Source organism: Talpa occidentalis, unplaced genomic scaffold, assembly GCF_014898055.3.
Source record: "Talpa occidentalis isolate TD23 unplaced genomic scaffold, MPIMG_talOcc4v2.1 talOcc4.3, whole genome shotgun sequence".
Lineage (NCBI taxonomy): Eukaryota > Metazoa > Chordata > Mammalia > Eulipotyphla > Talpidae > Talpa > Talpa occidentalis.
In genome coordinates, this window is record NW_023603184.1 from 37336691 (window position 1) to 37362369 (window position 25679).

General features: G+C 49.5%; 2 protein-coding genes and 1 long non-coding RNA gene across 16 annotated transcripts in view; 2 read left to right on the forward strand and 1 right to left on the reverse strand.

The window, feature by feature from the left end:
• The window catches only part of RHOG (ras homolog family member G), a 24916-nt gene extending 19953 nt beyond the window's left edge, over positions 1-4963 (forward strand). For all 3 annotated transcript variants that reach the window (XM_054699496.1, XM_037522855.2, XM_037522853.2), the window contains exon 2: positions 1031-4963. In XM_054699496.1, the coding sequence (XP_054555471.1) occupies positions 1099-1674 (576 nt within the window). In that variant the 5' untranslated portion in view covers positions 1031-1098 and the 3' untranslated portion in view covers positions 1675-4963. The remainder of the gene's footprint in view (positions 1-1030) is intronic.
• Positions 2842-25679, reverse strand: part of PGAP2 (post-GPI attachment to proteins 2) — a 27663-nt gene continuing 4825 nt past the window's right edge. Inside the window, exons 1-8 of one of the 11 annotated variants that reach the window (XM_037522843.2) lie at positions 18172-18293; positions 18075-18095; positions 14024-14198; positions 9394-9562; positions 4987-5239; positions 4759-4853; positions 4066-4174; positions 2842-3862 (exon numbers count right to left, since the gene is read on the reverse strand). In XM_037522843.2, the coding sequence (XP_037378740.1) occupies positions 3732-3862; positions 4066-4174; positions 4759-4853; positions 4987-5239; positions 9394-9562; positions 14024-14198; positions 18075-18095; positions 18172-18205 (987 nt within the window). In that variant the 5' untranslated portion in view covers positions 18206-18293 and the 3' untranslated portion in view covers positions 2842-3731. Of the gene's footprint in view, positions 3863-4065; positions 4175-4746; positions 4854-4986; positions 5240-9393; positions 9601-14023; positions 14218-17724; positions 17850-18074; positions 18109-18171; positions 18294-25679 lie in introns of those variants that run through there. The other 10 variants (XM_037522842.2, XM_037522849.2, XM_037522848.2 and 7 more) reach the window with 10 other exon arrangements.
• LOC119255584 (uncharacterized) lies at positions 9394-11768 on the forward strand. 2 transcript variants are annotated; one of them, XR_008553499.1, is made up of 4 exons: positions 9394-9582; positions 10323-10438; positions 10826-10910; positions 11440-11768. It is a non-coding gene; the product is annotated as an uncharacterized LOC119255584 (long non-coding RNA). The 2 variants fall into 2 exon arrangements; XR_008553500.1 differs by lacking the exon at positions 9394-9582 and having other exon boundaries at positions 10294-10438; positions 10797-10910.

Below are 25679 nucleotides of genomic sequence, written 5' to 3' on the forward strand. Positions count from 1 at the left end.
CATGTATAAACAAAACAAACAAACAAATAAATAAATAAAACATGCCTCTATTAAAAAAAAAAAAAAGAATGGAAGATTAAACAAAGTCAAGTTTTTTCTTCCTCCTCTGTTCATCCCTCTTGGCTGGACTTGGAGGATCTTCTGCCTTATCCCACAGAGGGTCTTGAGACTGCCGGTGTCAGGGAGGCACAGGCTCTGCTTCATTCATTATTACATACATATGAGGTTCCATATGGAACCCCAGGTCACTCTCCACCATTCCCCTGCACTGAGTTAGCACCCCAGCTATGTATGGTCAAATAGGGTGTAGCCTTCTTACGAGACTGATAGGATAGACCCTTCCTCCTCCCACCATCCAGGGCACCCTTGTCCGGGAACAGGGAGTCTGTCAAGGCAATCCTGCTCCATGGTCAGCAGGTGTTTCCTTGTGCCCTTTGGTTTGTACTCAGTAGCCAAGATGTAGATTTGTTCTTTAAACAGCAGTGTACTGAGCAGGCTGGGGCCTGAATTGGAAAAGGTTATACGCATGGCCAAATCTCAGGGAAAGCTGCGCTGTGCTAAGAACCTTCCCTCCAGGCTACTCATGAAAGGAGTCAATATCTGGTAGATCCCTACACATATGCACTGTTCCAAATGCTTTACATGTAGTAGCTTATAATCCTCAACAACATCCCAATGAGGTAGTTATTATTTTCTCCCCATTTTACAGGTAAGAAAACTGAGGCATGAAGAAATAAAGTCATTTGTCCAGGTCACCCGGGTAGGAAGTAGCAGAACCAGGATATGACCTTAGTTGGTCTGGCACGAGAACTTTGGTGCTTCACATGTTATGTTACACATTATAGTGCCACTTCCTCTGCTTGGTCTCAGGGCCTCTCATTTTGTATCTGTCTTAGCGAGGTTTGTCTTGATGCGATTGCAGGATGGTGTCAAAAGAACAGAAGCTGGTTTTCCTCTGTACGCCCCAATCCTGTGTTCCCAATGGCTAGAGGGCTCCCTAACCAAAAGTGTCCCTGTTATCTGTCCATAGGTCACTGCATCCAGAGGGGCCCGGTAAGGGGAGGAGGCATTGCCTCCACTGCAGCAGCTGTACCCACCATGCAGAGCATCAAGTGTGTGGTGGTGGGTGATGGAGCTGTGGGCAAAACATGCCTGCTGATCTGCTACACGACTAATGCCTTCCCCAAGGAATACATTCCCACAGTGTTCGACAATTACAGCGCCCAGAGTGCAGTTGACGGGCGCACAGTGAACCTGAACCTGTGGGACACAGCGGGCCAGGAGGAGTATGACCGTCTCCGCACACTCTCCTACCCTCAGACCAACGTTTTTGTCATCTGTTTCTCCATTGCCAGTCCACCCTCATATGAGAATGTGCGGCACAAGTGGCATCCAGAGGTGTGCCACCACTGCCCTGACGTGCCCATCCTCCTGGTGGGCACCAAGAAGGACCTGAGAGCCCAGCCTGACACCCTACGGCGTCTCAAGGAGCAGGGCCAGGCACCCATCACACCGCAGCAGGGCCAGGCACTGGCCAAGCAGATCCATGCTGTGCGCTACCTCGAGTGCTCGGCCCTGCAGCAGGACGGCGTCAAGGAAGTGTTTGCTGAGGCTGTCCGGGCGGTGCTCAACCCTACTCCCATCAAGCGTGGGCGGTCCTGTGTCCTCTTGTGACCCTGGCACTCAGCTTGGAGGCTGCCCCTGCTCCCCCCCACCAGTTGTGCCTTGGCGCCTTATCTGCCCCCAGCTGTGCCTTAAAGACTAATCGTGGCACCCCTTGCCAGGGGGCTCCCTAAAAGCCTTTTTCTCTAGAAGGAGGCCCACAGGAAAAGGGGTTTCGGGCCCTGCTGCACTCTGCTTGGGAACGCCAGGTATTCTTGAGAAATCAAGCCAAGAAGCCAACCCAGAGCTCCCTCTCTGTTTTCCCTTACTGACCATTGGCTCGAGCTTTCCGCACAGATGTTGCTGCCTGTCGTGGTACCTTATGTCAGGTTAGCTCTCAGCCATCCCTAACCTCTCCCTCTGTCCCTCGCTGCCCTTTGAATTGCCCCTACCCAATCCCAAGATGCTCTCCCTCCCCCAGAGAATGAGCCACAGGATTATGAGATGGATGTGTCCTAACCTGCCCCCATGTCCAGGCCTTATGCATCTGCTGATTGATTCATCCCCAGCCCCACCCCCCAGAGTCCTGGGGGCCTTTCCTACCCCCATCAGCATCAATAAAACCTCCTGTCTCCACTGGCCCCGGCTCCTCCCTATGTGCTGGACATTGGGGGTTGGGCAGGGACCAAACATGGGCTGGGGCTCCCCAGAGACTGGGAGCCTTTTGTTTCATGTAAGAGGGGACAGAAGACAATAGACTTCATTGTGGTCCCCCACCCCCCAATTTCCCTAACAAAGCTCTGGGCTCCCTTGGAGGGGCCAATCTTGCTCTGGGTGCCAGCTACAGAATTTGTAGTAGACTGGGATATAAAACAGGAGGAAAGACTTCCTGATCTGGCACTCAGACAGGGAGAGGTTGAGAGCCATCAACCTGCAGGCAGGTGCTCTCAGTCATGCCATGAGCGGTGCCCTTCAGCACATGTCCGATCTTTACTGACAGAATTGGAGGTAGACCACAGACCTTTGCCTCAACACAAGATTCCCAGGTATCCCAGCTTCCAGGCCTGGAGACATTACAGAAATAGGTTCCAAAACAGGGGCTTACACCAGCCTTAGGAGACTCCAGGCTTAAGGGGCATGGGAGACAGCATTTGCAATCATGTACTCTCATGAACTTACTCCTTCTATCTTGGAGACTGCCCTCACCTCAGTTCCATTAAACAAAATGACAAGCCCCAAGACAAGCCAGCCTAGTCCAGACTGTTGCACAAGAAAAAATTTTTATTTTCCTGTAAAATAAAATGTACAACCAAAAGAGCTCAGAGCCTGGGGCTTGAGGGAGGATTGGGGGGCACAAGAGAGCCCATTTAGGAGTAAGACACTTTGCCCCCTGACCCCATTTTCCCACATTTTGTGTATATGTATAAGCCAGAGAGCTCAGAAGGGAAGGGAAATGCACACTGTGCCCATGCTGCTTCTGGGTCAGGTCATCCTTTGGGCACAAACACCTACGGTGACATCAGAATCAGACTGGCAGAGACCCTGGAATTTATATAGCCCACCCAGCCTGCATCATCACATGGACCACTGAGGCTCAGATAGGGAAGGTCAGATCAAATCAAAAAATTGTATTCAGGACTAGAAGACCTTATCAACCTTAGCAGGTATCTTTGGCCAGAGGCCTGGATGTGCAAAGTAGATCACAAGCATATTAGTCAAGTGAATGACCCCGTACTGTAGAGAGAAATGGCTGTGGTTTTCAGGTAGCAGCCACTGCTCACTCAGCGGTCTGACCTCAGCGAGAGGTGGCAATGTAAAGGCCAAGACCAGATGGTGGTTATGAACCTCAGGACTTTTTTTAGCACCAGAGGGTGGAGCTCTCCTGTCGGCTTAGCTTCTTGGGGCCTCTCCACTAATGGTGATGCTGCTTGAAGGCCCCCATGTCTTCAAGTGGACTGAGGGAATGGAGAAACCAGCAGGGCTGGGTAAAGCTTCATCCTATGCCTATCCTCACTTTTCCCCTCCCTCAGCTTCAGTAGGGCCCAGACAGGACATGGGGTAGGGAAGGCCAGAGTGTTATCTTGTTTCTAGTTTCTGGGCAGTGGCTCTCCTCTCCAATAAGCGAGGATTTAAAATCGCTTTTCCTCAGGCTGGGAGGTGATGAGCAGCTCCTTGTTCCCGAAGTCCCACCAGGCCGTCATGTGGAATGCCATGTTGGTTAGGACAACGGTGTACTCCAGGACGGCAAAGATGGTGTACACTGTTTGGAGGACACAAACAACAAAGTAGGGTGAGCTTTCTGCCACCCCCTCAGGGGCCTTGATAAGTTACTGCCACCATATCACTACACAGGGAACACGATGGCAGCCAGCCCCCAGGCCACCACCATATGGCACATTCCAGAAAACATCCCACCTGTCCTATAGCCACTGTGACCACCTATGGATCCTAGCCCAGCCTCACCTCCAGCTTCACAATACATGTTGTGCCGAAAGTAGACAGCCAGTGCCGTGAAGAAGGAGATGAAGTTGATGATGAAGAGCCGTTGTTTCCAGTTATAGGACTTGCGATCCTAGAGGATGGGCTGTGTGAGCACTTTGCCACTTACTGGTTATGTGTGGGCAGCCTCCCCTCTTAGCGCCAACTTCTAAGGGCTGAGTCTAACCTCCTGTGGTCATGTAAGAGGGCACAGGCAGCGGGCAGCAAGAATGATAGGCATCCCTGCATTTGTGGGGGGAGGGTAATGAGGTCACACTGTGTCCCTATCCCTCTCACTCTGGGGGAGATGAAGTATGGAAGTTACTTGGAGTCACCCACCAACCCAACACTTCCAGATACTATGGGAAGAAGAAAAGTATGTATTACAGACCACGGTCCCCTGACTATTCCTAATCTACTGCAGCCTGGGGGCTGCTCCCCACTTTATCCCCCACTTGGAGCCTCTCTCTTCTATTCTCTACTTTCCCATACTACCCAAATATAGTCTTGATGCTGGTTAATCACCCTTTGTGTGTCCCCACACCCCAATTCCAGCCCAGTTCCCATTAGGGCTCCAGTTTCAACGTCACCATTATGAGCATCATGAGGACTAGTGTCCTTGTTTATCCTCTGGGTCACCGAGCGCCCCATAGGGGTAAACCGTACCTCTTGACTTACTGTGTGCTTCTTGGTCAGCCGCCACAGAATGCAGGTGAGAAGCATGTGACTGAGGGATGAGGCGATGAACACAATGAAAGCATTTTCATGGATGGCTGAAGGGAGAGAGGGGGGTTGGAAGCCCACATAGCAGGGAGCACCCAAACCCCTACTTCTGAAGGTCCAATGCATGGGGGGAGTCCCTCCCCAAACCCTCCCCCATTCCTCCTTCCCTTGCCGGGCACCCACTGAAGTCCTCGGAAGAGGAGACGTAGGTGAGCACTAGCAGCGCAAGATTCTCCACGACGTTGAGGCCGAAGTTGAGGCGGCAAAGAGGACGGTACCCGGGGCACGGGGAGGCACAGCTGAGGTAGTGGTTCCAGTAAGCGAAGGCCACCATGAATCGGGGTGCTGAGTGCAGGCCGATGCAGAAGCGCCACACGTAGCGCTGGGGCACCTCCCCGCCAATGGCCGAGCTCACCGATGGCAGGTAATTGGGCACCTAGAGAGTTGCGACCCGTCTGTGTCCCGGCCACCGCCGGCCCCATCCACCTGGAAATCCTTTTCCCCATCTATCAAAATCATCCCAGCCCTAAAGGCTCTGCACTAGTCCTTTCCCTTCCAGAAGCACTCCTGCAGGGGCCCCCAGAACTTCCTAGGAGACTGCCCCTTCCAGCTCCTGGGACTCCACTGTGTTTGGCTCTCATTCCCCAGGCTTCCTGAGGTTTGTGCAGGGGCAAGCTATGAGTCTCTAGTCTATTTCCCTACACATGGCTGGGAAGATGCTGTCCCAGCCCAAAGCCAGGGCTGTGCCCTGGATAAGGGCCTGTGGGAGGTTCCTTGGGTCAGATTCAGACCCAAGGACAGATAAGTCACAGAATGAGTTTCCTTGGGACATGCTGAATTCACTACCCAGTCAAACTGTTCCTCAGACTGCTCTCAGCTCCACTTGTTTTACTGGCAATTGTGTCAAGGTGGTAGAGGATACTGTGAGACCTAGAAGAGACCTGAGCCAGAGGGTACCTCCCCATCATGTTTTATAAAGTGGGTGGCTCTCCTAACCTGGGTGGTCTAAAGAAATGACCTTGTTCTCATGCATTTCTCCCATTCAGCTTTCTCAATGCCTAGAATTCTTCATTCCTTAAGGAACTAGAATGTCATTCTTTAGAGTTGAGGAAGGAGGATAAGCTAACACTCACACAGCTGTGGGGATTGCTGTGTGCCTTGTATAGGAGTATGAGGGGACAGGGCTTGATTGAACAATAGTTTAGATGGTAACAGGAAAGGATGGAAGGGGGTGATTTCAGGCTCTAGGGCCCAGAGCAGTGCTTCTCAAACTTTAATAGCAAACAAATCACTAGGGATTGTGTGAGAAGGCAGAAGGTATGAAATCTGAGAATCTGCATTTCTAAAAGACTGTGGGAGTATGGAAGTTACCAGTCTGTTGTCCACACTCTTTTAGACCTTCAACAAGGGCCAGAGCAGTGCTGGAGCCTAGTCATCCAGTGAGGGAACAACCTTGTTCTGACTCTGGGGGAATTCTGGAAGATCCCTTCCTTTCTCCCAATCGGTATGTATGCTGAACTGGTCTTTGGAGTGACTGGGAAGATAGGCACCTTTGCTCACAAGGCAGCAGTGGGCCTGCAGGAAGACCAGCCAGGGGCTTCACAGCCTTTACTGAAAAGGAGATGATTCCCCTCAGAGGAAGCTCACTGAATAGTTCTCAAAAAGGGTGCTACTTTCAAGGCCATGGCCTGAGATACCATGGCTCAAGATTAGGCTCAAGTATTCACTCTTATCAGTGAAGTGGCAGCATGAAAGCTTTGGAGTCACACAAACTGGGTCTACATCCCAGTTCTGCCTTTAATAGCTGGGTGACCTTGAGAAAATCCCTTTACCTCTCAGAACTTCAATTAACTCATTGGCAAAATAGGGATAACCCCACCTATCTACCTTGCAGAGTGATTGTGAATACTAAATATAATGTATGCACAACATCTGCAGGGCCTGGCACACCCTGAGTACAAGTAATGGCTTTTAGATGACAAACTTCCCTGAAAAGCCTGCATTAAATAGGTTATGAGTTATGTAGCTATTAGACATGGGAAAGCCTGCATGTTCCAGACCTGCATGAGTGAAAGGTAGGAATTGTGTCTTCACCAGATACTTTTGAGACCTACCAGCCTCCTTACTTGACTTTTTTGCCTGACTGGGTAGGTGCCCTGAGTATGGCTAATTGGTGTTTCTTCTACTTTCTAAGATATTCATTCCGAAAACTCCTACCCCAATCTCAGCTACATTAAGGGGAACAGGAGCAGCACCAGCATTTAGAGCTTGGCTGGCAGAGGCCAGGGCATTCAAGGGTTCAGAACCCAGACCAATGTTGGAAAACAGAAGGGAGGCATTGACACAGAATTGGGAGAAGACCTCAGGAGAAAGAGAATTAGGGCGCTGGGGCTACTGGTTCTGTCCTCACAAGTTCCTCTCAGATTAAGGGTGGGAACAGGATCTTAAGAGCAGGGATTGCCTCTGTCATCTCTCTCTCTCTGTCTCTCTGTCTCTCTGTCTCTCTCTCTCTCTCTCTCTCTCTCTCTCTCTCTCTCTCACACACACACACACACACACACACACACACACACACACACACACACACACAGCCCAAGTACCCAAGTTATCTACTCACCAACTATGCCAGCAACAAGCAACAACAGGAGCTATTGGAGCCTAGGTAAAAATTTCACCCCAAACCTCCCAATGAACCCAGAATTAAAAGTACTGAGAACTGGAAACATAACCTCTTCCCTCCAAGAACAGAAACCCTTTGACCTGGGATGCACGACTCTGGATCTGTAGCAGGATAGATCAGAAATTCATGGGGTATAAAGGGAAAGGTTCCAAAAGATTATCATAGCACCTCAGATTCATTCCTTTGGTCTCAGATGAAAGTTCCCCAAAGTTATGGATTACTTTTATTTTTATCTTACTGCCTCCTGCCCTTTGCCAACCTGACAAAAACTTCCTTTCTTATCAATCCAACTGGCTACTCTGCTCTGGACTTGATCCCCTCCTCCTCCTTATTCTCACAGTCCTCATCTTAGCTCTGATCTTCCCAATAGCATGAGTTATTGCATTAACCTTCCAACTAAGTTTCCATGCTTTTGCCTTCTACCTCTTGATCTGTTCTCCACGCACAAGCCAAAACAGTCTTCTAAAGCACAAATGTGATCATGTCCCTTTCCTGCTTAAAATCTTTGCAAAGTAGGACCTCCCTAGTGGTACAGGGGTTAAAGTCTCAGCGCTATCAAGCTATCAGCAGTCACTGCAGCATGAGTCCAATCCCAGCCAGGGAGCTACCCACATGGCACAGCAGATCTCTCCTGTCTGTTTTTTTTTTTTTGAAGATTTATTTATGCATACAAGAAGTAGGATACAGGCCAGAGGTGCGGGGGGTGAAAAGATTCACCAGGGACAGAGTGGGGAACAGAACAGGCAGACTGCCTGAAATACACTGCTGAGGGGAGCAGCAGGCGAGACAGGAGAGGTCTGCTGCGTCATGTGGGTTAGCTCCCTGGTCAGCAGGCTGGGATCGAATTCATACTACTCGTGCTGCAGAGGCTGCAGATAGCTTCACAGTGCTATGCCTAACCCCTTGTGCCACCAGGGAGGCCCTGGACATCGCCCGTCTTGTCCACTGCTCCCCTCAGCAATGTATCTTAGTAGATCTGCCTGTTCTGCTCCCCACTCTGTCTCTGGTGAATACTCACACCCCTGGCACCTCTGGCCTATACCCCAGTTCTTGTATGCATAAATAAATAAAAATAAATCTCTAAAAAAACAAATTTTTGCAAATTTTCCTATTGCCCTCTGGATAAAATCCGTAAGTTGTCAGCCTAGCATTCACAAAGCTTCTTCTTCACCCCCACAGCAATAATGTGTGCTCTTCCAGGAAGACATCTTCCTTAATGTCCAAGTCTGGTTAAATGCTTCGTCTAGATCTGTGACCCCTTTTATCCAGATGGGAATCCCATCTCACTCTTGTGACTGTGTCTAGGAATGGCTTCTATACAATGAGATACTAAGGGCAAGCCCATGTTCAGTTTCATGCCCCTGACATAGAACTAGGCCCTCAAAGGCCAGTGGACTGCTCATGGAAGCAGGAAATCCATCTAGGCTGCTAGCTGGCAGAGCCCTGAGTAGACCCAAGTTGCGAGGACAAGGCTGCCAGGGGGGAAAGGAAGAAGATCCCAGGGTGGGGCTGGGGTTCCTCTAAAGTCAGACCCCAGTCTGAGCTGAAGTCACCTGTTCCTGCTGGCTCTTAGGCTCATCTTACTTCCTCAGTCCTGGTTTCCTTTCCCATCTGGTCTTTCTTTCAGCTTCCTTTTCCTCTCCTCATCTCTCTTGCCTATTCCTACTGCCTCCCCTTCCCCCACGCCAGCTTTTGCATCCTTGCACTATGATCCTCTTCTACTTCTGGAGGATTGTGATTTTATTTTCTCTGAATCTGTCCCTGAAATTCACCCCTAACACTTGCCTTGTCCCCCACCACTCATTTCTCCCTTTGCCCTCTGTGACCTGTCTCTCCTACTCTCTGATTCCACCCTATTTACCATCTCCTGACCTGGCCCTGACCCAGGTGCTAGGGAGGATTGCACTCACCCCACAATCAGTGGCCACCGTGTACTCAAAGTGGAACACCAGGGACCAGATGATGCAGAAGAAGAAGCCGAAGATGGGAAAAGTGGCGACCCACCAGAAGACGGCTGTGAAGCGGTGTCGGAACACAGTCCCGTCGGGGTCCAAGGGCTGGGAGGCCGCAGAGAACATCCTGTAGGGAGTGGTGCCCAGGTAGGGTGAGGGACACACCTTGGGGCTTGGTGGGATACCTGAGCCCGGGAATGTGGGGTCTTTTTCAGAGCTGGCTCCCCAGGATGTAGGGAAGAGTCGGAGTGGAAAGAGCATAACAGAAAAAGGAAAACAGTACAGAAGAGAAGAAAGTGGAGACAGAGATGGGGCAGGAACAGGAGAGAGAGGCAAGATCAGCCCTTAGGACACCCCTTGGCACCCTGGTCCTACAGGTCTACCTCTTGAATAGTCTGGACACCAGAGGGGCCTAGTTGCCTGATATGGGTGCTCTGATGGCTCGTGAGATGGGCCTCATTCTTACAATACTCAAATCTATTCAGGAGAAGGGTCAGAGGTGGAAAGATTATTCTTCCCACTCCATAGGAAGGGAGACAGACGCCCAGAACTATGCCAAGATCTAATACTAGGAATAAAACCTCTTGCTACTCAACAGCTTAAGGCTCAAAGTCAAGGTTTCCTTCAGGCCAAGTAACAGACAAAGGGCCTTTGGCTCAGACTGGCCCTTGACCACTGAACCCTGTCTGACCACATTCCTGCTCTTCATCCAAGTTCAACCAGGAACAGTGGGAGTACCCCCAGAACCTATTTCAGTGGGGCCACAGGCTGCCAACCATCTCGCCCTCAGGCTTAGAATGATCTAAGGCTTAGACCAGCAGTATCCTGACACCAAGATACCAGGGGTTCTGCAGACCTAAGCCCTCCATCTCTTTCCTCTTTCTCAGGAAGAAGACTGTCACTCAGTCCAAGGACTGGGGAATCCAGGGGTCACAGGAACCGTCTTAATTCAGCTTGAGCATGCTGTGCTGGGCAAGACCCAGGAAAGGAGACTCGAACCCAGGTAATAGAGCTTCTTCCCCTCCATTCTCCCTTTAGGGAAAGAACTCCTTCCCCGCCCCCGCCCCCACCCCCCAATGCCCTGACCACCATAACCCTCAAGTGGAGTTCCTTCTGGGGAACAAGCAGAGATGTCTCTGTATTAAAAAGTCCTGTATTTAAAGGACCAAATCTCCCCTTGGGGCTCATACCTCCTCCCGTTAAGGGCACCACCCATCCAGTAGCCTAGCTCAGCATCAGAGAATGGGGTAAAGGGGTGGGGGATGCACTGAGCAATACTCACACTGGGTTCTGAAGGATCCGGGGCTTGGGCTGAGGGCTCTAGCCAGAATGAGACTGTTCTAAAACAGTCCTACCCCCAGCCCTCCAGAGCCTGCCCTCCCGCCCACAGAACCCAGAGCTCCACGCCTGCCCAGGCACACAGCCTTCCCTGGATGGACAAAGCCATGTCATAAATCTCAGAACATTCTGCAAAGGTATGAAGTGATATAGTGGCAGAGGTCAGCCCATAACTGCTTCCTTGCCAGGAATGGGGGTAGGGACCTTTCTGAGGGTTGTGTCCATGTAATAGACAGATTTCTCTAGAAGAGAACGGGAGAAAACAGAATAGGATTTGGCCCCTTTCTGTTGGAGTAGGACTGGATGTGTTTGTTGGGCCCCACTGGAAAGCCAGCTAATCTTCTGAAAGTGTATTCAGGACCCAAAAAAGACCTAGATGGGTCTGAATATGAAGTATCAATGTCCAGCTTGCACTGTGCAGAAATATCAGTAGCTAATGACAGCTCAGATAGCATTATCAGAGGTCTAACAGTAATAAGAATGGAATAGTCCTGCTTTTGCCTGTACTACCCAGGCCATATGAAGTCCTGTGCCCAGATCAGGGCCTAGCATGGAGAGAAAAAGTGACCAACTGTCCTATGAGGACTGCCTGAGGAACTGGAGCTATGTCACCTAAGAGGGGCAGACTCAGGACCCCCTTCAATTGCTGCCTTCCCATTTCTGCAGTAATGGGAAGCTGGCTTAAAGTGAGGAAGAAAGAGAGCCAGAGGAGCAAAGGAGAGATTCATCAGAAAGTGAGTGAGGGCCTCCGCAGTGGCGCAGCAGTTGAGCGCTGGGCAGCGAAGCTGCCCGCAGCCTCTGCAGCAACGGTTCGATCCCTGGCCACTGGTGAGGGTCCCACATGGCATGACAGACCTCTCCTGCCACGCCCGCTGCTCCCCTCAGCAGTGTACTTCGTCACTCTGCCTGTTCTGTTCCCCGCTCTGTCTCTGGTGAATCCTCTCACCCACCCGCACTTCTGACTGTACCCAGTGCTTGTATAAATAAATAAATCTAAAAAAAAAAAAAAAAGTGAGTGAATGCTCAGTCTAGGGGCTTGCTAATTGTTAGTTACTAAGCCTCCTTGGAATAAGCTGCTTGGGGAGAAAGGAAGTTCCCCAAAACAAGCAGAAGCAAAGTGATCTAATTGGAGATGTGTTGGACTAGGTTACTTCTTTTATTCCTAGGGTTGGTTGTTACTGGGACGCTATGGATGACAAAGTCAGAGCGTTTATGAAAATTCCGAGGGGGATTCAACACGGTAGTCCCAGGGAGTGGGGACAAAATATCCCTAGGGTTACTAGGCATGGTCCTGCCCCAGAGAGGCCAAATATCCCTTCTGTAACTACTTATGCTTCAGCTCCTAACTAGTGTGCCAAGATTGGGGGAAGGGTATGTCAGGTAAGTTATTGATACTATTATCCCTTAGAGCCAGCCACAAGGGGCAGAGCAAACAACCTGCTCTCTTTAACCTCATACGCCATAAAAATATTATAATTAAAAATAAAAAATATCAAGGAAGTATTATAATTTTCTGTAAAGGCTACAAGTGCACTATACCATGCCTTCCTTCTCCCAGGGCACTGGGCAGGGAAGGTCCTATCCCCCCACACACACACATACACATGATTTAGATGACATACCCACCTTCAGGGAGCTCCCACTTTGGTGAAGAAGACAGCTGTAAATATGACGCCATAGAACGGTGTGAGAGATAACACAGGGAAGGATGGGCACCTAGAGAAGGGAGTGACTAAGCTTGGCCCATCGAGGCTAGGTTAAAGCTTTTCAAAAGACCTGGGTTTTGCAGTATAAAGAGGAGTTGACTTAAGTAATAGGAACAATTGATGCATTTTCTAAAGTAAAGGCCACTGACTGACCCTTTCTGATCCTCCCCTCAAATTACCCCCTCATCTTCCAGTACTGTTCTTTCTGAATAGCTTCCGGCTCTGAGTCTCAGCAGAATGGCTGCTCATAGCTCAAGGCTCATGACAAATCAAGAAGAGGGAAAAATTCAAGTCGTGTAAGTAAAAGAAGTGTTCCCCCACCCCATAATGCCAGTCAGACCCCACTGCTAGTGGCAGCTGCTTCTGTGAAGCAGAGGATCTTCAGAAGTGGGAAGCTCAGCTGACTGGGGGCTTCAGAGCTGTCTCTGAGGTTAGTGCAAGGTGCATGCCCGGGTCTGCCTCCTTTCCACTTGAAGCTCCTCCTGTCTCCCCTGATTTCTGCTCCTTATGCGTCACATTCCCCAAACCCCTTCTTGTCCTTCCTCTACCTGGAGCTCTACACTAGGCCTGAGAAGGAGGACAAGAATTATCAATCCCATTTTAGATATGTGGAAACCTAAGCTCAGACTCTGTCTCAGGCAACAGATAGTATAGGCAGATGCACTAGGAGTCCATTAGAATTGAACACAGGTCTCCCCCATTTACTCCAACGTCCTATAGAGAAAGAACTCGCACATCTCCCTGGTCTGGCAGCCTGTATTTCTGCATGGTCACTTATAGAACCTGAGGGCATAGCACCCTACCCTACAACTCAGACAGGTATAGATATAATCTCTCACACACACATACCACACTCAAAGCCATCTGGTACAGTCATGTCCCTCACAGTGACACACATATGTACATAATCACATCCCTATAGAGATGGGCTACCTTAAGAGTCCCAAAATGTCCTGAATCCAGTAGTGTGCTCTTCCATCTCCCAAAAAACCCTGGAGCTCCTGAATATGCCCACTATGAAGTACAGACTGGATTCTGGGTTCAGGGTCTGCCCAATTTCAGGTACCCCAGCTCCCAATAACATCCATGGAAAGTGGAGGAGGCTCATTCTTGAGATCTCAATTTGCAGGCACCCCCCCCACCCCCAGCAGCCCAGTATGTGTGATGTATCCCACTGGAGAGTTGACTAACCCTGTAACAATAGAATCATGATTCAAAGAAGATTCAGTTGAGGGCCTCCCTGGTGGTGCAGGGGTTAAAGTCTCAGCACTAACAAGCTATCACCAGCCACTGTGGCATGAGTTCGATCCCTGGCCAGGGAGCTAATCCACATATGGCGCAGCAGACCTCTCCTGTCTTGCCCGCTGCTCCCCTCAGCAGTGTATTTCAGTAAATCCACCTGTTCTCTGGTGAATCCTCTCACCCACCCACCCCTGTACCTCTGGCCTACACCCCAATTCTTGTATGCATAAATAGAAATAAATCCTTTAAAAAAGGATTCAATTGAGCTTGGATATGAGGTATCAGTGCCCCCCAAGCCCTACCTCACAGTGTGTGGCTGTAGTCTCCTTGAAGTGGAAGAGCAGGGACCAGAGGATGCAGAAGAGGAAGGCGACAAGTGGACAGCAGACCGTGACCAGGGCCACCAGGGTGAAGCGGAGCCGGACCAGGGTCCCATCCCGGTCCAGCGGCATTGGGACCTGGTACATCTTGTCAGACCTGGCGATGGAGTGGTATGCTGTCAGGGCCCAAGGCAGCAAGGCAGGGACTCAGTGGTGAAGCTAGCCCTATGCTCAGTCCTAAGCTTAGCTGTGCTAGGGGTGGGGAGTCTGAGAAGGAAGCCACTGACCCTCTAAGCTGTCCAAGCTTACAGGGTCAGTGAAAACTGACTCCAAATCCCATGAGAACATTCCCCTTTGTTTTAGAGGAAAGACAATGAACCAAATCTGTACTAAGATGAAATCTGAATAGGCTGGGATTCTTTCTCTTACCCCAGACTTGGCTTGACAGGCCTAGGACTATAAGAGCTAGTTTAACTTGTCTCTCTTGTTTGATGAACCAATCTTAAAACCTCCTGGCCCATCTCCTCCCCAGGCTCCTGAGGCCCAGGCTTCAGTGTCTTCAGAAGCTGTTTTACCCACCAGCCCAGGACCTTTCTTCACCTTTAGTCCCTTCCCCAGTTCTGTGTGCAGTGTGTGCCTGCACCACAGTCCACAGCAACATGGACTCCATGGAAGCCTAAAGAACCTCAGCCTGTCTCTACCTGCTGCTACATGTTCTCTGAGGGTGAAAGGATTTGCAGAATCAGGGTTAGCTTGGGTTTACTGGAGAGAGCTGCCTGGTCAGTTTCTGGAGGCCTCCAGTGTCCAAGGCTTATCCACTCCCTTCCGGAAATGGGGTAAGGGCTCCTGAGGGCTGTGCCTCCCTGCTCGGATGAGAGTATCTAAGGCTAGGAGCCATAATAGCCGAGTGTACACTAGTAATCCTATCTCAGTGCTCCCTCATGGTAGGGGAAGCCTAGGCCAAGAGAGGGGCAAAACCTGCTCAGGGTCACACAGCAAACAAAAGGAAGAGCCAGCCACTGGGAACTGTGAGGTCCACAGGGTCACAAACTATAACTCTGGCTTTCTAGACCCCCTCCTCTCTGGGCATAAAAAATCATATTAGGTGCCTCCCTGGTGGCGCAGTGGTTGAGCACTGGGCTGCGAAGCTGCCTGCAGCCTCTGCAGCGCCAGTTCAATCCCCGGCCACCAGGTGAGGGTCCCACACGGTGCGCAGACCTCTCCCGCCACCCGCTGCTCCCCTCAGCAGTGTTCTTTGGTCCTCTGCCTGTTCTGTTTCCCGCTCTGGCTCTGGTGAATTCTCTCACCCTCCCGCGCTTCTGACTGTACCCAATGCTTATATAAATAAATAAATCTTTAAAAAAAAAAATCAGATCAGGACAGGAGGGAGTAGGGGTGCATGTCCTTAAGAGAAAGAAAGGAAGGGGCCTCCCTGGTGACACAAGGGATTAAGCACCGCACTATGAAGCAATCCGCAGCCTCTGCAGCACAAGTTCGATCCCCGGCAGGACAGGGAGCTACCCACATGGCGCAGCAGACCTCTCCTGTCTCACCCGCTGCTCCCCTCAACAGTGTATTTCGTCAGTCTGCCTGTTCTGCTCCCTGCTCTGTCTCTGATGGATACTCTCACCTCCCCCCACCCCACATCTCTGGCCTGTGCCCCAGCTCTTGTATGCATAAATAAACAAATCTTTAAGAAAAAAAAGAGAAAGAAAGGTAAACACCAAATCCCATATAAATGTGTAAATCTTCTTCCCACTGTAAAGACAGAGGAACCAAGAGTAGAGAAAGGCCTTTCCTCAAAGCCATATGCTGAGTCTGAAAGAAAGTCATTCTCAGCATCTGGGCTTCTTGTTGCCAAACAGGGGCTGCTTCCAGATACATTAAGAACCCGCCCTTCTGGGCCTCCCCGGTGGCGGTGGCGCAGCGGTTGAGCCCTGGCTTGCGAAGCTGCCCGCGGCCTCTGCTGCGCCGGTTCAATCCCCAGCTGCTCCCTGGCCACCAGAGGAGGGTCCCACATGGTGCCCAGACCTCTCCTGCCTCCCGCTGCTCCCCTCAGCAATGTACTTGGATCCTTCTGCCTGCTCTGCTCCCCGCTCTGGCTCTGGTGAATTCTCTTGCCCTCCCAGCTGCTCCTCTCAGCAATGTACTTGGGTCCTTCTGCCTGCTCTGCTCCCCGCTCTGGCTCTGGTGAATTCTCTTGCCCTCCCACGCTTCTGACTGTACCCAGTGCATGTATAGATAAACAAACAAACAAATAAATACATACATACATACATACATACATGCCTCTTTAAAAAAAAAAAAAAATAGAACCCGCCCTTCTGGATTCTAGGGCCTGGTCAGATCCAGTCCCAACTCTTCCTGGCCCCACCCTCAGGACGCTCCCCTTTAGCCCCACCCTCAGAGTCCCAACCTCAGTGAAGCTGACTCCTGATAGTCCAGAACACTCTAGGAAGGACTCCCCTCTGCTTTCTCACCCATCTTCTTCTCCTGCCTCTCTGCCGGGCTGATCAGGCAGCTTGCCCCAGTTGCTCAAGCTCATTTCTCTCCTTGGATCTAGGGTTTCCCAAGGGAGTTGGAAGTGGCTCTGCTGAACTTCCCAAATCAAATATTCCTTGGATCACCCCGAAATGGACTAAGTCCCTCAAGGCCCTAATACCTTCCCTGGCCAGTCCAACCCCAGATCTGAGGTTGTAGCTGTACTGGTCCCCTTTTCTAACATCCCTTCTTGACACTAGGTATTCCAGATCCCTCAAGAACCACTGGAATCCCCAAACTGAAGCCAAGATCCTCAGGGAATGAATGGGCACTGCCCCAAATAGGGGTGGTGATAAGGACAATGGAAAAAAGCCTGTTCCATAATCCAGAGGTATCCCTGGCCTCCGGTTTAGCTGTGTGACCTTGGGCAAGCCACCTAACTACCCTGAGCTTGTTTCCACAGTTGTGCAACATGGAGAACATGTGCTTTAGTTCCTACTAAAGTTATAACCAATTCGGTCATTCAACTGCTCCAGGTCTCAGGACAGGAAGCTCACTCCATAAAGGGCAGCTGTTGAGCTCCTGACAGTTCTAATTTCCTCACAGATACCACTTAGTTGAGGACTGCTTTCTCAGGAGTACCTCCTACCTTTTCTCCAAAAGCCCCTATAGTTCTCAATCTCCACAATCTCCAAACTCACTAGTTGCCTACTGAGTATTAAGCACCTTACTTAGTACTTGATATACATTGTTTCTTTTAATCCTCACTGTAATTCTAAGACGTAGACATTATAGGTATATTTCCATTTTACAGAAGAAAGTGAGACTTAATGAGGTTAAAAACACTTGCTCAAGGTCACAAGGCTAGTAACTGGCAGGGTTGGGATTTGAAACTAATACATGGGGCTCTAGCCCCACCCCCCAACACCTCCATCCTGCATGCCTAAAGAAGAATCCTAACCAGGAGTCCCTGCGGAGTGTACGGCGGAGGGGGGGGGGCACTCAACCCCAGCACGCCCAGCGGGGGGCCGGGGGGCGGACGGAGGGACAAGGAATCAGTTGGCATGTCCCGAGACTCGCAATTCCTGGCAGGCACCAGGCCCCCAGTGCTTGGGGCCCGCCCGGGGGAAGCCAGACCGCGTGGCCGAGCTCCCCCAAGTGGAGCTGCCCAGGCGGTCCCGCGCAGCCATCCCCATACTCACCCCGACTGTGGCAGTGACGAGGCCGTACCGGCTCAGGCCCGCTGCTTTGGGGACCCCGGGGTAGCCCCGGCCCGGCTTAGGGGCTGGCGACCGGGGGGCGGGTCTGAGCCGGAAAGGGGGGGGGGCCGGTAAGCTAGGGGCGGAACTTGGGAATGAATGCTTCCAGATCCTCTGCTGGCTCCTCCCCGCTTCTGCGGACCTGGACCCCCGCTCGGCCCCTGCGTCTGGCAAGCTCGCTCGCCATGCCTCTCCAGCCCCAGCCGGCTCCACTAATTCCGGCTGCGTAGGGGCAGCCGGAAGAACCCTGGACACCGGGATTTGACACGTTGAAAAGCCCCTTGTCATCTTACCTCTCAGCTGTTTTCCATCACCTGTTGAAAGAACATAAAATTCATCAGGACCTCGAATTCTCTCGTTCTTTCATTTCCAGACCCCAGCTTCTCGTACCTCCAACCCCCACTCTAGTCGAATTATCCACCATCACGCTTCGGAAACACTAAGACCATTTTTGCTCAGCCTCTGCACCCCTTCCCAAAACTTTGCTCCCCAGAGCCGGGACCGGCATTCCAAATAAGGGAAATGCACCTTGTGGGCGGTAAGATCCGGTGAGCGCCCCCCGGGAGCTCTGGCCCAGGGCTGTGCGGGCCCGCGATCAGGAGAGGGCGCCATGTCCTCTCCAACGTAGCAACCCTCGGTCTCCATCATGAGAGGGCTGATCCCCAGAAATCAGGCCCCAGAATTCCCTGCCCACCCTGATTGACCCACATAGAAACCTGAGTGGGGGTTCTTGGCTCCCCCTAGAAGACCATCCTACCTCAACAGAGGAAGATGAAGGCAGCTGAGTAATCCCTTCTGTAGGCACAATGTAGGGTTGTCGGTGCACCCACAGTGGGTGGAGGACCTCAGGGCTAGCCACCGGATTACCAACATATTTTTCTTTTTGATTTATTTATTTATGCACACAAGAGCTGGGGTACAGGCCAGACGTGTGTGGGGTGAGAGGATTCACCAGAGACAGAGTGGGGAACAAAACAGGCAGATTAACCGAAGTACACTGCTGAGGGGAGCAGCGGACCAGCCAGGTCTGCTGCGCCATGTGGGATGCTCCCTGGCCAGCCGGGAGATGAACTCGTGCTGCAGAGACTGCGGACAGCTTCATAGGTTGCGTCTTAACCCCTTGCGCCACCAGGAAGGCCCATCAACATATTTTTCGCTTTTAATCCCCACAGTAATAATCAGCACATTTTGAACACCCTCTGTCCCAGATACTTTTCTACTTCTTGCTTGTTTTCCCATTTTTATTTATTTATTTATTATTTTTGTGGGACCCTCTCTGGCGACTGGGGAACAAACCAGCGCTGCAGAGGCTGTGGGCAGCCTCGCTGCCCAGTGCTCAACCGATGCACCACCAGGGGAGGCCCTGTTTTCCCATTTAATCCTCATAAAAACACTAAGAGATAAACTATTACCACTCACCACTCCCATTTTTCAAAGGAAAACAGAGAAAGTTAGTTACCTACACACACAACTAATCAATGTCAGAAGCAGTATTGGTTTGGCACCTGAGGTCATTCCCTTAATCACTATATACTGTTAATCCCACAAGGTAGTTATAATGACCAATTTGCAAATGGGAAAACAGAGGCTGAAACTGGATTAACTTGGCAGCACTCTTTCTCGTGCATTCACTCTGGTTCATTTACTCAGCATAGGCCCGCTCCTTGGCAGGTCCTGGACTGGGTGTGGGACCCAGTGGTATCTCTGGGCTTTGAGTCAGAAGGTGTCCTACTCTAAGAATTACTTTTATGGACTTGGAATTCTCCCCTACCCTGTCCTTTGTCCTTTATCCTTTGTCCAGGGCCAAGGAACAATAGTAACACTTTGCTAAAAGAGCCACCTCTGTTTAGTTTGGTAACTCAATTCAGGTTTTCTGCCCTGGGCTTCCCTCTTTGTCTTAGCTCCAACCCTCAGATGCCTGCTCCTTTTTCCTGTCTTGAATTCCTTGTCTGTTCCTTTGATCCTAAAAACCATTCTCTGAGGCTGGGTCCCTTTTCTCTTGCCTTCAGACCACCCCACTGCCTGGAACTTGAGGTACTGTAATCTTGCTTTTATTCTCTAGTTATCTAGGCAATTGGGCAATTTACTATGCAGCCCCAAGTCTCAGTTTCATCTATAAAACGGTTTTAATGACTATCCATATGATAGGAGTGCTGTGAGAATTAAATGAGGTAATTCCTTGGCATTTTAAAAGACTGCAAATGGTATTTATCATTTATTAGTATCAGTTGTCATTGACTGACTCTATTTCCTCCATTGACAATCTGAACACTATCACCTACCTTGATTTATATGAGAAAAGGTGGAAGAGTTCTTACTATATGTCATTAACTTCATGTACTCTATTTGATCCTCTTAATAAATGTAAGTTTGATGATATCCATTTTACAGGCAAAGAAGTTGAACAAGCATCTAAGCATCTAGTGCGGTATTCATTCAGTAGGCTCTCAGTGTTTGCCAAACTGAAGTCTGTCCACTGTTCAAATAGCCGTGAGCTGCTACTGAAGCTTTCTAGGATCTCCTGCTCTCCAGGTTGGTTTGCCTAGTACCTGGATACATACCTCAGAGAAGCCTGTGCCTGAAAAAGCACCACCGGTTTCCAGCTTTAGCTTCAATCACTGCTCTAATCCCCTGTCTACCCACACATAGCAGATACTACAAACTGATCAGTATTTGTTTATGGGGACAAACTAGCATGGGAGCAGTGTAGAGGTGGGGAGCAGAGGAGGAGAAATGAATGTGGGATGCAGTTGTCCAAAAAAGCTGTAAGTAAGAGAGCGCCTACACTAGCTTCCTTGCTCTCCTATCTCTCCATCATCCTCCCCATTACAGCCACATTGGTTCTTCTTAAAAAGCAGATTGATTATGTCTCTGCTTTTCTGCAAATTATTTAGTAATTTCCCATAACTTTTAGGATCAGGAGAAATTCATTAGTATGGTATTCAACAGTCTTCATAATCTGACCATCCTATACTCCAGTAACGACATATTTTACATTCTAGCTATACGCATCTCTTTCAGGAAGTTGTGCTCAACTTCCTCCTTATCTCCTAGAGCCTGTGACCTGTTCACCTCCCTTCTCCATAAGCAACATTAGAAGTCCATATACCTTTATTAGGGCTGACCACACACAGTAAAATAATTTATTGCCTGCTATTTCCCCCCACCTTTCTGGGAGCTGATTTAAGGATGGTGCCCTCACCTGTTTATTTCTGAATATCTCATCTTGGCTCATCTGGGCACAATAGGAGCCCAGAAAGTATTTTTTCAGATTTAGATGAACTGGGTTCTGAAGAATTTAGATACATCAATCAAGAAGACATTTAGGGGGCCTCCCTGGTGGCACAGGTAGGTGAACACTATCACCTACCTTGATTTATGTGAGAAAAAGTGGAAGAGTATGTTCTTACTATATGTCATTAACTTCATGTACTCTATTTGATCCTCTTAATAAATGTAAGTTTGATGATATCCATTTTACAGGCAAGAAAGTTGAACAAGCATCTAAGCATCTAGTGCGGTATTCATTCAGTAGGCTCTCAGTGTTTGCCAAACTGAAGTCTGTCCACTGTTCAAATAGCCGTGAGCTGCTACTGAAGCTTTCCAGGATCTCCTGCTCTCCAGGTTGGTTTGCCTGGTACCTGGATACATACCTCAGAGAGGCCTGTGCCTGAAACAGCACCACCGGTACCTGGTTAAAGACAGTGCTGTCAAGCTATTTCCAGCCACTGCAGCATGAGTTCCATCCTGGGACTGGCCAGGGAGCTGACCCACATGGTGCAGTAGACCTCTCCTGTTTCTCCCACTACTTCCCTCAGCAGTGTATTTCAGTATATCTGCCTGTTCTGGTGAATTCTCTCACCCGCCCACCCTCACCCCCCGTACATCTGGCTTACACCCTGGTTCTTGTATGCATAAATAAATAAATCTTTGAAAATTAAAAAAAGAAGAAGACATTTAGGAACTGCAAGAAATGTCTTTGAGAAATACTGCTGGGGCTGGGGGGTTGGTAGAGGCAGAGTCATAGATGGTACCAAGGCTTCAGTTTCAGGCCAAACTTTATCCTTGCCTCCTGCACAGCCTCAGCAAAGTCTTCCTGGGTTGAGGAGGAGTTGTTCATTGTTCTTCCCAGAGATCTTTTTCATGGTCAAGACATTCTTCCCGGATGGCTTTAAATTACCCACACAATGCTCACCCATCTTGCTCTAATCCCACTCTGCCTCAAATAGTAATTAAAATTTCATTGTTTAGTAGACCTTTCTTTGGCTCCATTTGCATCCCCAGATACACTGAGTTCTTTCCTGCTCCCACATCTTTGTTCTTTCTGTTCATCTGGCCTGAAATTTCTTTTCCTCTCTCTATCCTTCCTAGAAAGGGTTGGTATGATTAGCATGATACCTTAGTAAGTTAGGAATGTATATGGTAATTTCGAGGGAGAGCACTAACTGCATAGAAAGGAGAATTTTAATTTCCAAACTGGCACAGGGGAAAAAAATGAAATGCAGTAGTCCCCTCTTATCTGCGGTATTGCTTTCCATGGTTTCAGTTATTCACGATCTGAAAGTATTACATATAATAAGATATATATAGTTTTTAATAAAATATATATTTTTAAATTTTTTTTAAAGATTTATTTATTTATTTATACAGGCACTGGGTACAGTCAGAAGTGTGGGAGGGTGAGAGAATTCACCAGAGCCAGAGCAGGGAACAGAACAGGCAGAAGGACCGAAATACACTGCTGAGGGTGTTAGGGGGAAAAGGATGTCCCAAAGCAAATTCCATATAGGCTTTGTGGACTCCACCCCCACCCCAGGTCAAAGCCAAAGACACTGGGAACTCCAAATCCCATCACCACCAAAGGGAGGGTGGCTGGGACCTGAAGGTGGGGTTAAGCAGCCAGGTGGATACAAAAGGCAGACATGTGGGCTTTGGGGGCTTTCCATTTTTGGGCTCTCGGCCAGCTGGCAGCGTCCGGCCAGCTCTGAGAGTGACTTTGGGTTTCCAGGTCGTCGGATCGGGTAGGACGCATTAAAGACTTTATTTCCCTATTTTCTCCCTGAGTTGTACATTTTCCTTATTTCTTTTTCTCTTGTAAATAAACCTTTTATTAACCCTTTTGTGTGTGTCTGTAGTAGAGTATTCATAAGTCCCTTTAAAGCGCGCGGGTGAGGACCCACAGCCAGGAACCCGTTTAATATCGGGGTTGCTCTATAACAGCTTGGCGTCCAACGTGATTTGCAAGTTTCACCCGTGGTTGACCAGCGCGCGGGTGAGGACCCACAGCCAGGAACCCGTTTAATATCGGGGTTGCTCTATAACAAGGGGAGCAGCTGGCGCAGCAGGAGAGGTCTGCGAGCCATGTGGGACCCTTGCCAGCGGTTGGGGATCCAACAGGCACTGCAGAGGCTGTGGACTGCTTCGCTGCCCAGCGCTCAACCGCTGCGCCACCAGGGGAGGCCCAGATATATATTTTTTAAAGATTTATTTTTATTTATTTATGCATACAAGAACTGAGGTGTAGGCCAGAAGTGTGGGGGTGAGAGGATTCACCAGACACAGAGTGGAGAGCAGAACAGGCAGATCTACTGAATTACACTGCTGAGGGGAGCAGCGGGCAAGACAGGGTAAGACAGGAGAGGTCTGCTGTGCCATGTGGGTTTGTTCCCTGGAGGGGATCGAACTCATGCTGCAGTGGCTGGCAATAGCTTGATAGCGCTGAGACTTTAACCCCTGCACCACCAGGTGGCCCAATAAGATATATATATATATATTTTTTTAGAGGCATGTTTTATTTATTTATTTGTTTGTTTGTTCGTTTTGTTTATACATGCACTGGGTACAGTCAGAAGCGCGGGAGGGTGAGAGGATTCACCAGAGCCAGAGCAGGGAGCAGTGCAGGCAGAAGGACCGAAGCACACTGCTGAGGGGAGCAGCGGGCGGCAGGAGAGGTCTGCGCGCCATGTGGGACCCTCCTCCGGTGGCCGGGGAGCAGCCGGGGAGCAGCCGGGGATCGAACCGGCGCCGCAGAGGCCGTGGGCAGCTTCGCAACCCAGTGCTCAACCGCTGCGCCACCGGGGAGGCCCCCAATAAGATATTTTAAGAGAGGCACATTCACTTAACTTTCACTACAGTATGTTCTCATAATTGTTCTGTTTTATTATATTATTGCTATTAATTTCTTATTGTGCCAAAGTTTATAAATTAAATTTTGCAATAGGTAAATAGTATATAAATGGCTTGTTACTATCTACCATTTCAGGCATCCACTTTAGGTCTTAGAACATACTCCCATGAAGTGGGGGAATACTGTAATCCAAAAGAATGCAAGAGAGATTTATTTTTTTTTAACATTTATTTTTATACAAGAGCTGGGGTACAGGCCAGAGGCGTGGGAGGGTGAGAGGATTCACCAGAGACAGAAAGGGGAAAAGAACAGGCAGATGACCAAAATACACTGCTGAGGGGGGCAGCAGGGGCGACAGGAGAAATCTGCCACACCAAGTGGGAATCTCCCTGGCCGGCCGGAAATTGAACCTGCACTGCAGAGGCTGTGGACAGCTTCACAGTGCTGTACTCAACCCGCTGCGCCACCTGGGAGGCCCAGAATGCAAGAGAGATTTAAATGACCAATATGCATATGAAAAAACGGTCAACATCTTTAGTCATTAGGTAAATGTGTATGAAAACCATAACAAGATTATGCTACTTTATAGCCCCTACGATGACTTTATAGCCCCTACAATGACTATATATAAAAAAAAAAGAAGAAAAGGAAAAAGTGTTGGCAAGGATGCAGACAAACTGGAACTCTCATATACAGTGGGGATATAAAATGGTACAGTCACTTTCCTCAAAAAGTTAAACATAGGGGCCTCCCCGGTGGCGCAGCGGTTGAGCGCTGGCTTGCAAAGCTGCCCGCAGCCTCTGCGGCGCTGGTTCGATTCCGGGCTGCTCCCCGGCCACCGGAGGAGGGTCCCACATGGCGCGCAGACCTCTCCTGCCATCCGCTGCTCCCCTCAACAGTGTACTTAGGTCCTTCTGCCTGCTCTGCTCCCCGCTCTGGCTCTGGTGAATTCTCTCACCCTCCCGCGCTTCTGACTGTACCCAGTGCATGTATAAACAAAAACAAACAAATAAATAAATAAAACATGCCTCTATTAAAAAAAAAAAGTTAAACATAGAGGGGCCTCCCTGGTGGCACAAGGGGTTAAGACACAGCACTATGAAGCTATCCGCAGCCGCTGCAGCACAAGTTTGACCCCTGGCCAGTGAGGTGACCCACAAGGCGCTGCAGACCTTTCCTGTCTTGACCGCTGCTCCCCTCAGCAGTATATTTCAGTAGATCTGCCTGTTCTGTTCCCCACTCTGTCTCTGGTGAATCCTCTCACCCCTCTGTACCTCTGGCTTGTACTCAGATTCTTGTATGCATAAATAAATAGATTTTTTTTTAAAGATTTATTTATTTATTTATTTATTTATTTATTTATTTATTTATTTATACAAGAATTGGGATACAGGCCAGATGCGCGGGAGGGTGAGAGGATTCACTAGAGAGAGAGTGGGGAACAGAACAGGCAGCCTGATGAAATACACTGCTGAGGGGAGCAGTGGACGCGACAGAAGAGGTCTGCTGCACCATGTGGGACCCTCGCTGGCCAGCGGGGATTGAACCAGCACTGCAGAGGCTGCGGAAAATAAATTTTTTTTAAGTTTTTTTTTTTTAATAAATTTTATTTTTATATTCCCCATACAATTGCAACCCCCCATTCTGATCCCAATCCCTCCCCTCCTGCCCCCCACCCCCCAAAAAGTGTCTCTGGTTCATAGTTTTTTGTTGATTTTGATTTTCACTTTCTTATAGTTATTCATTTTCCTGGTCCCTTATTTAAGTTTTC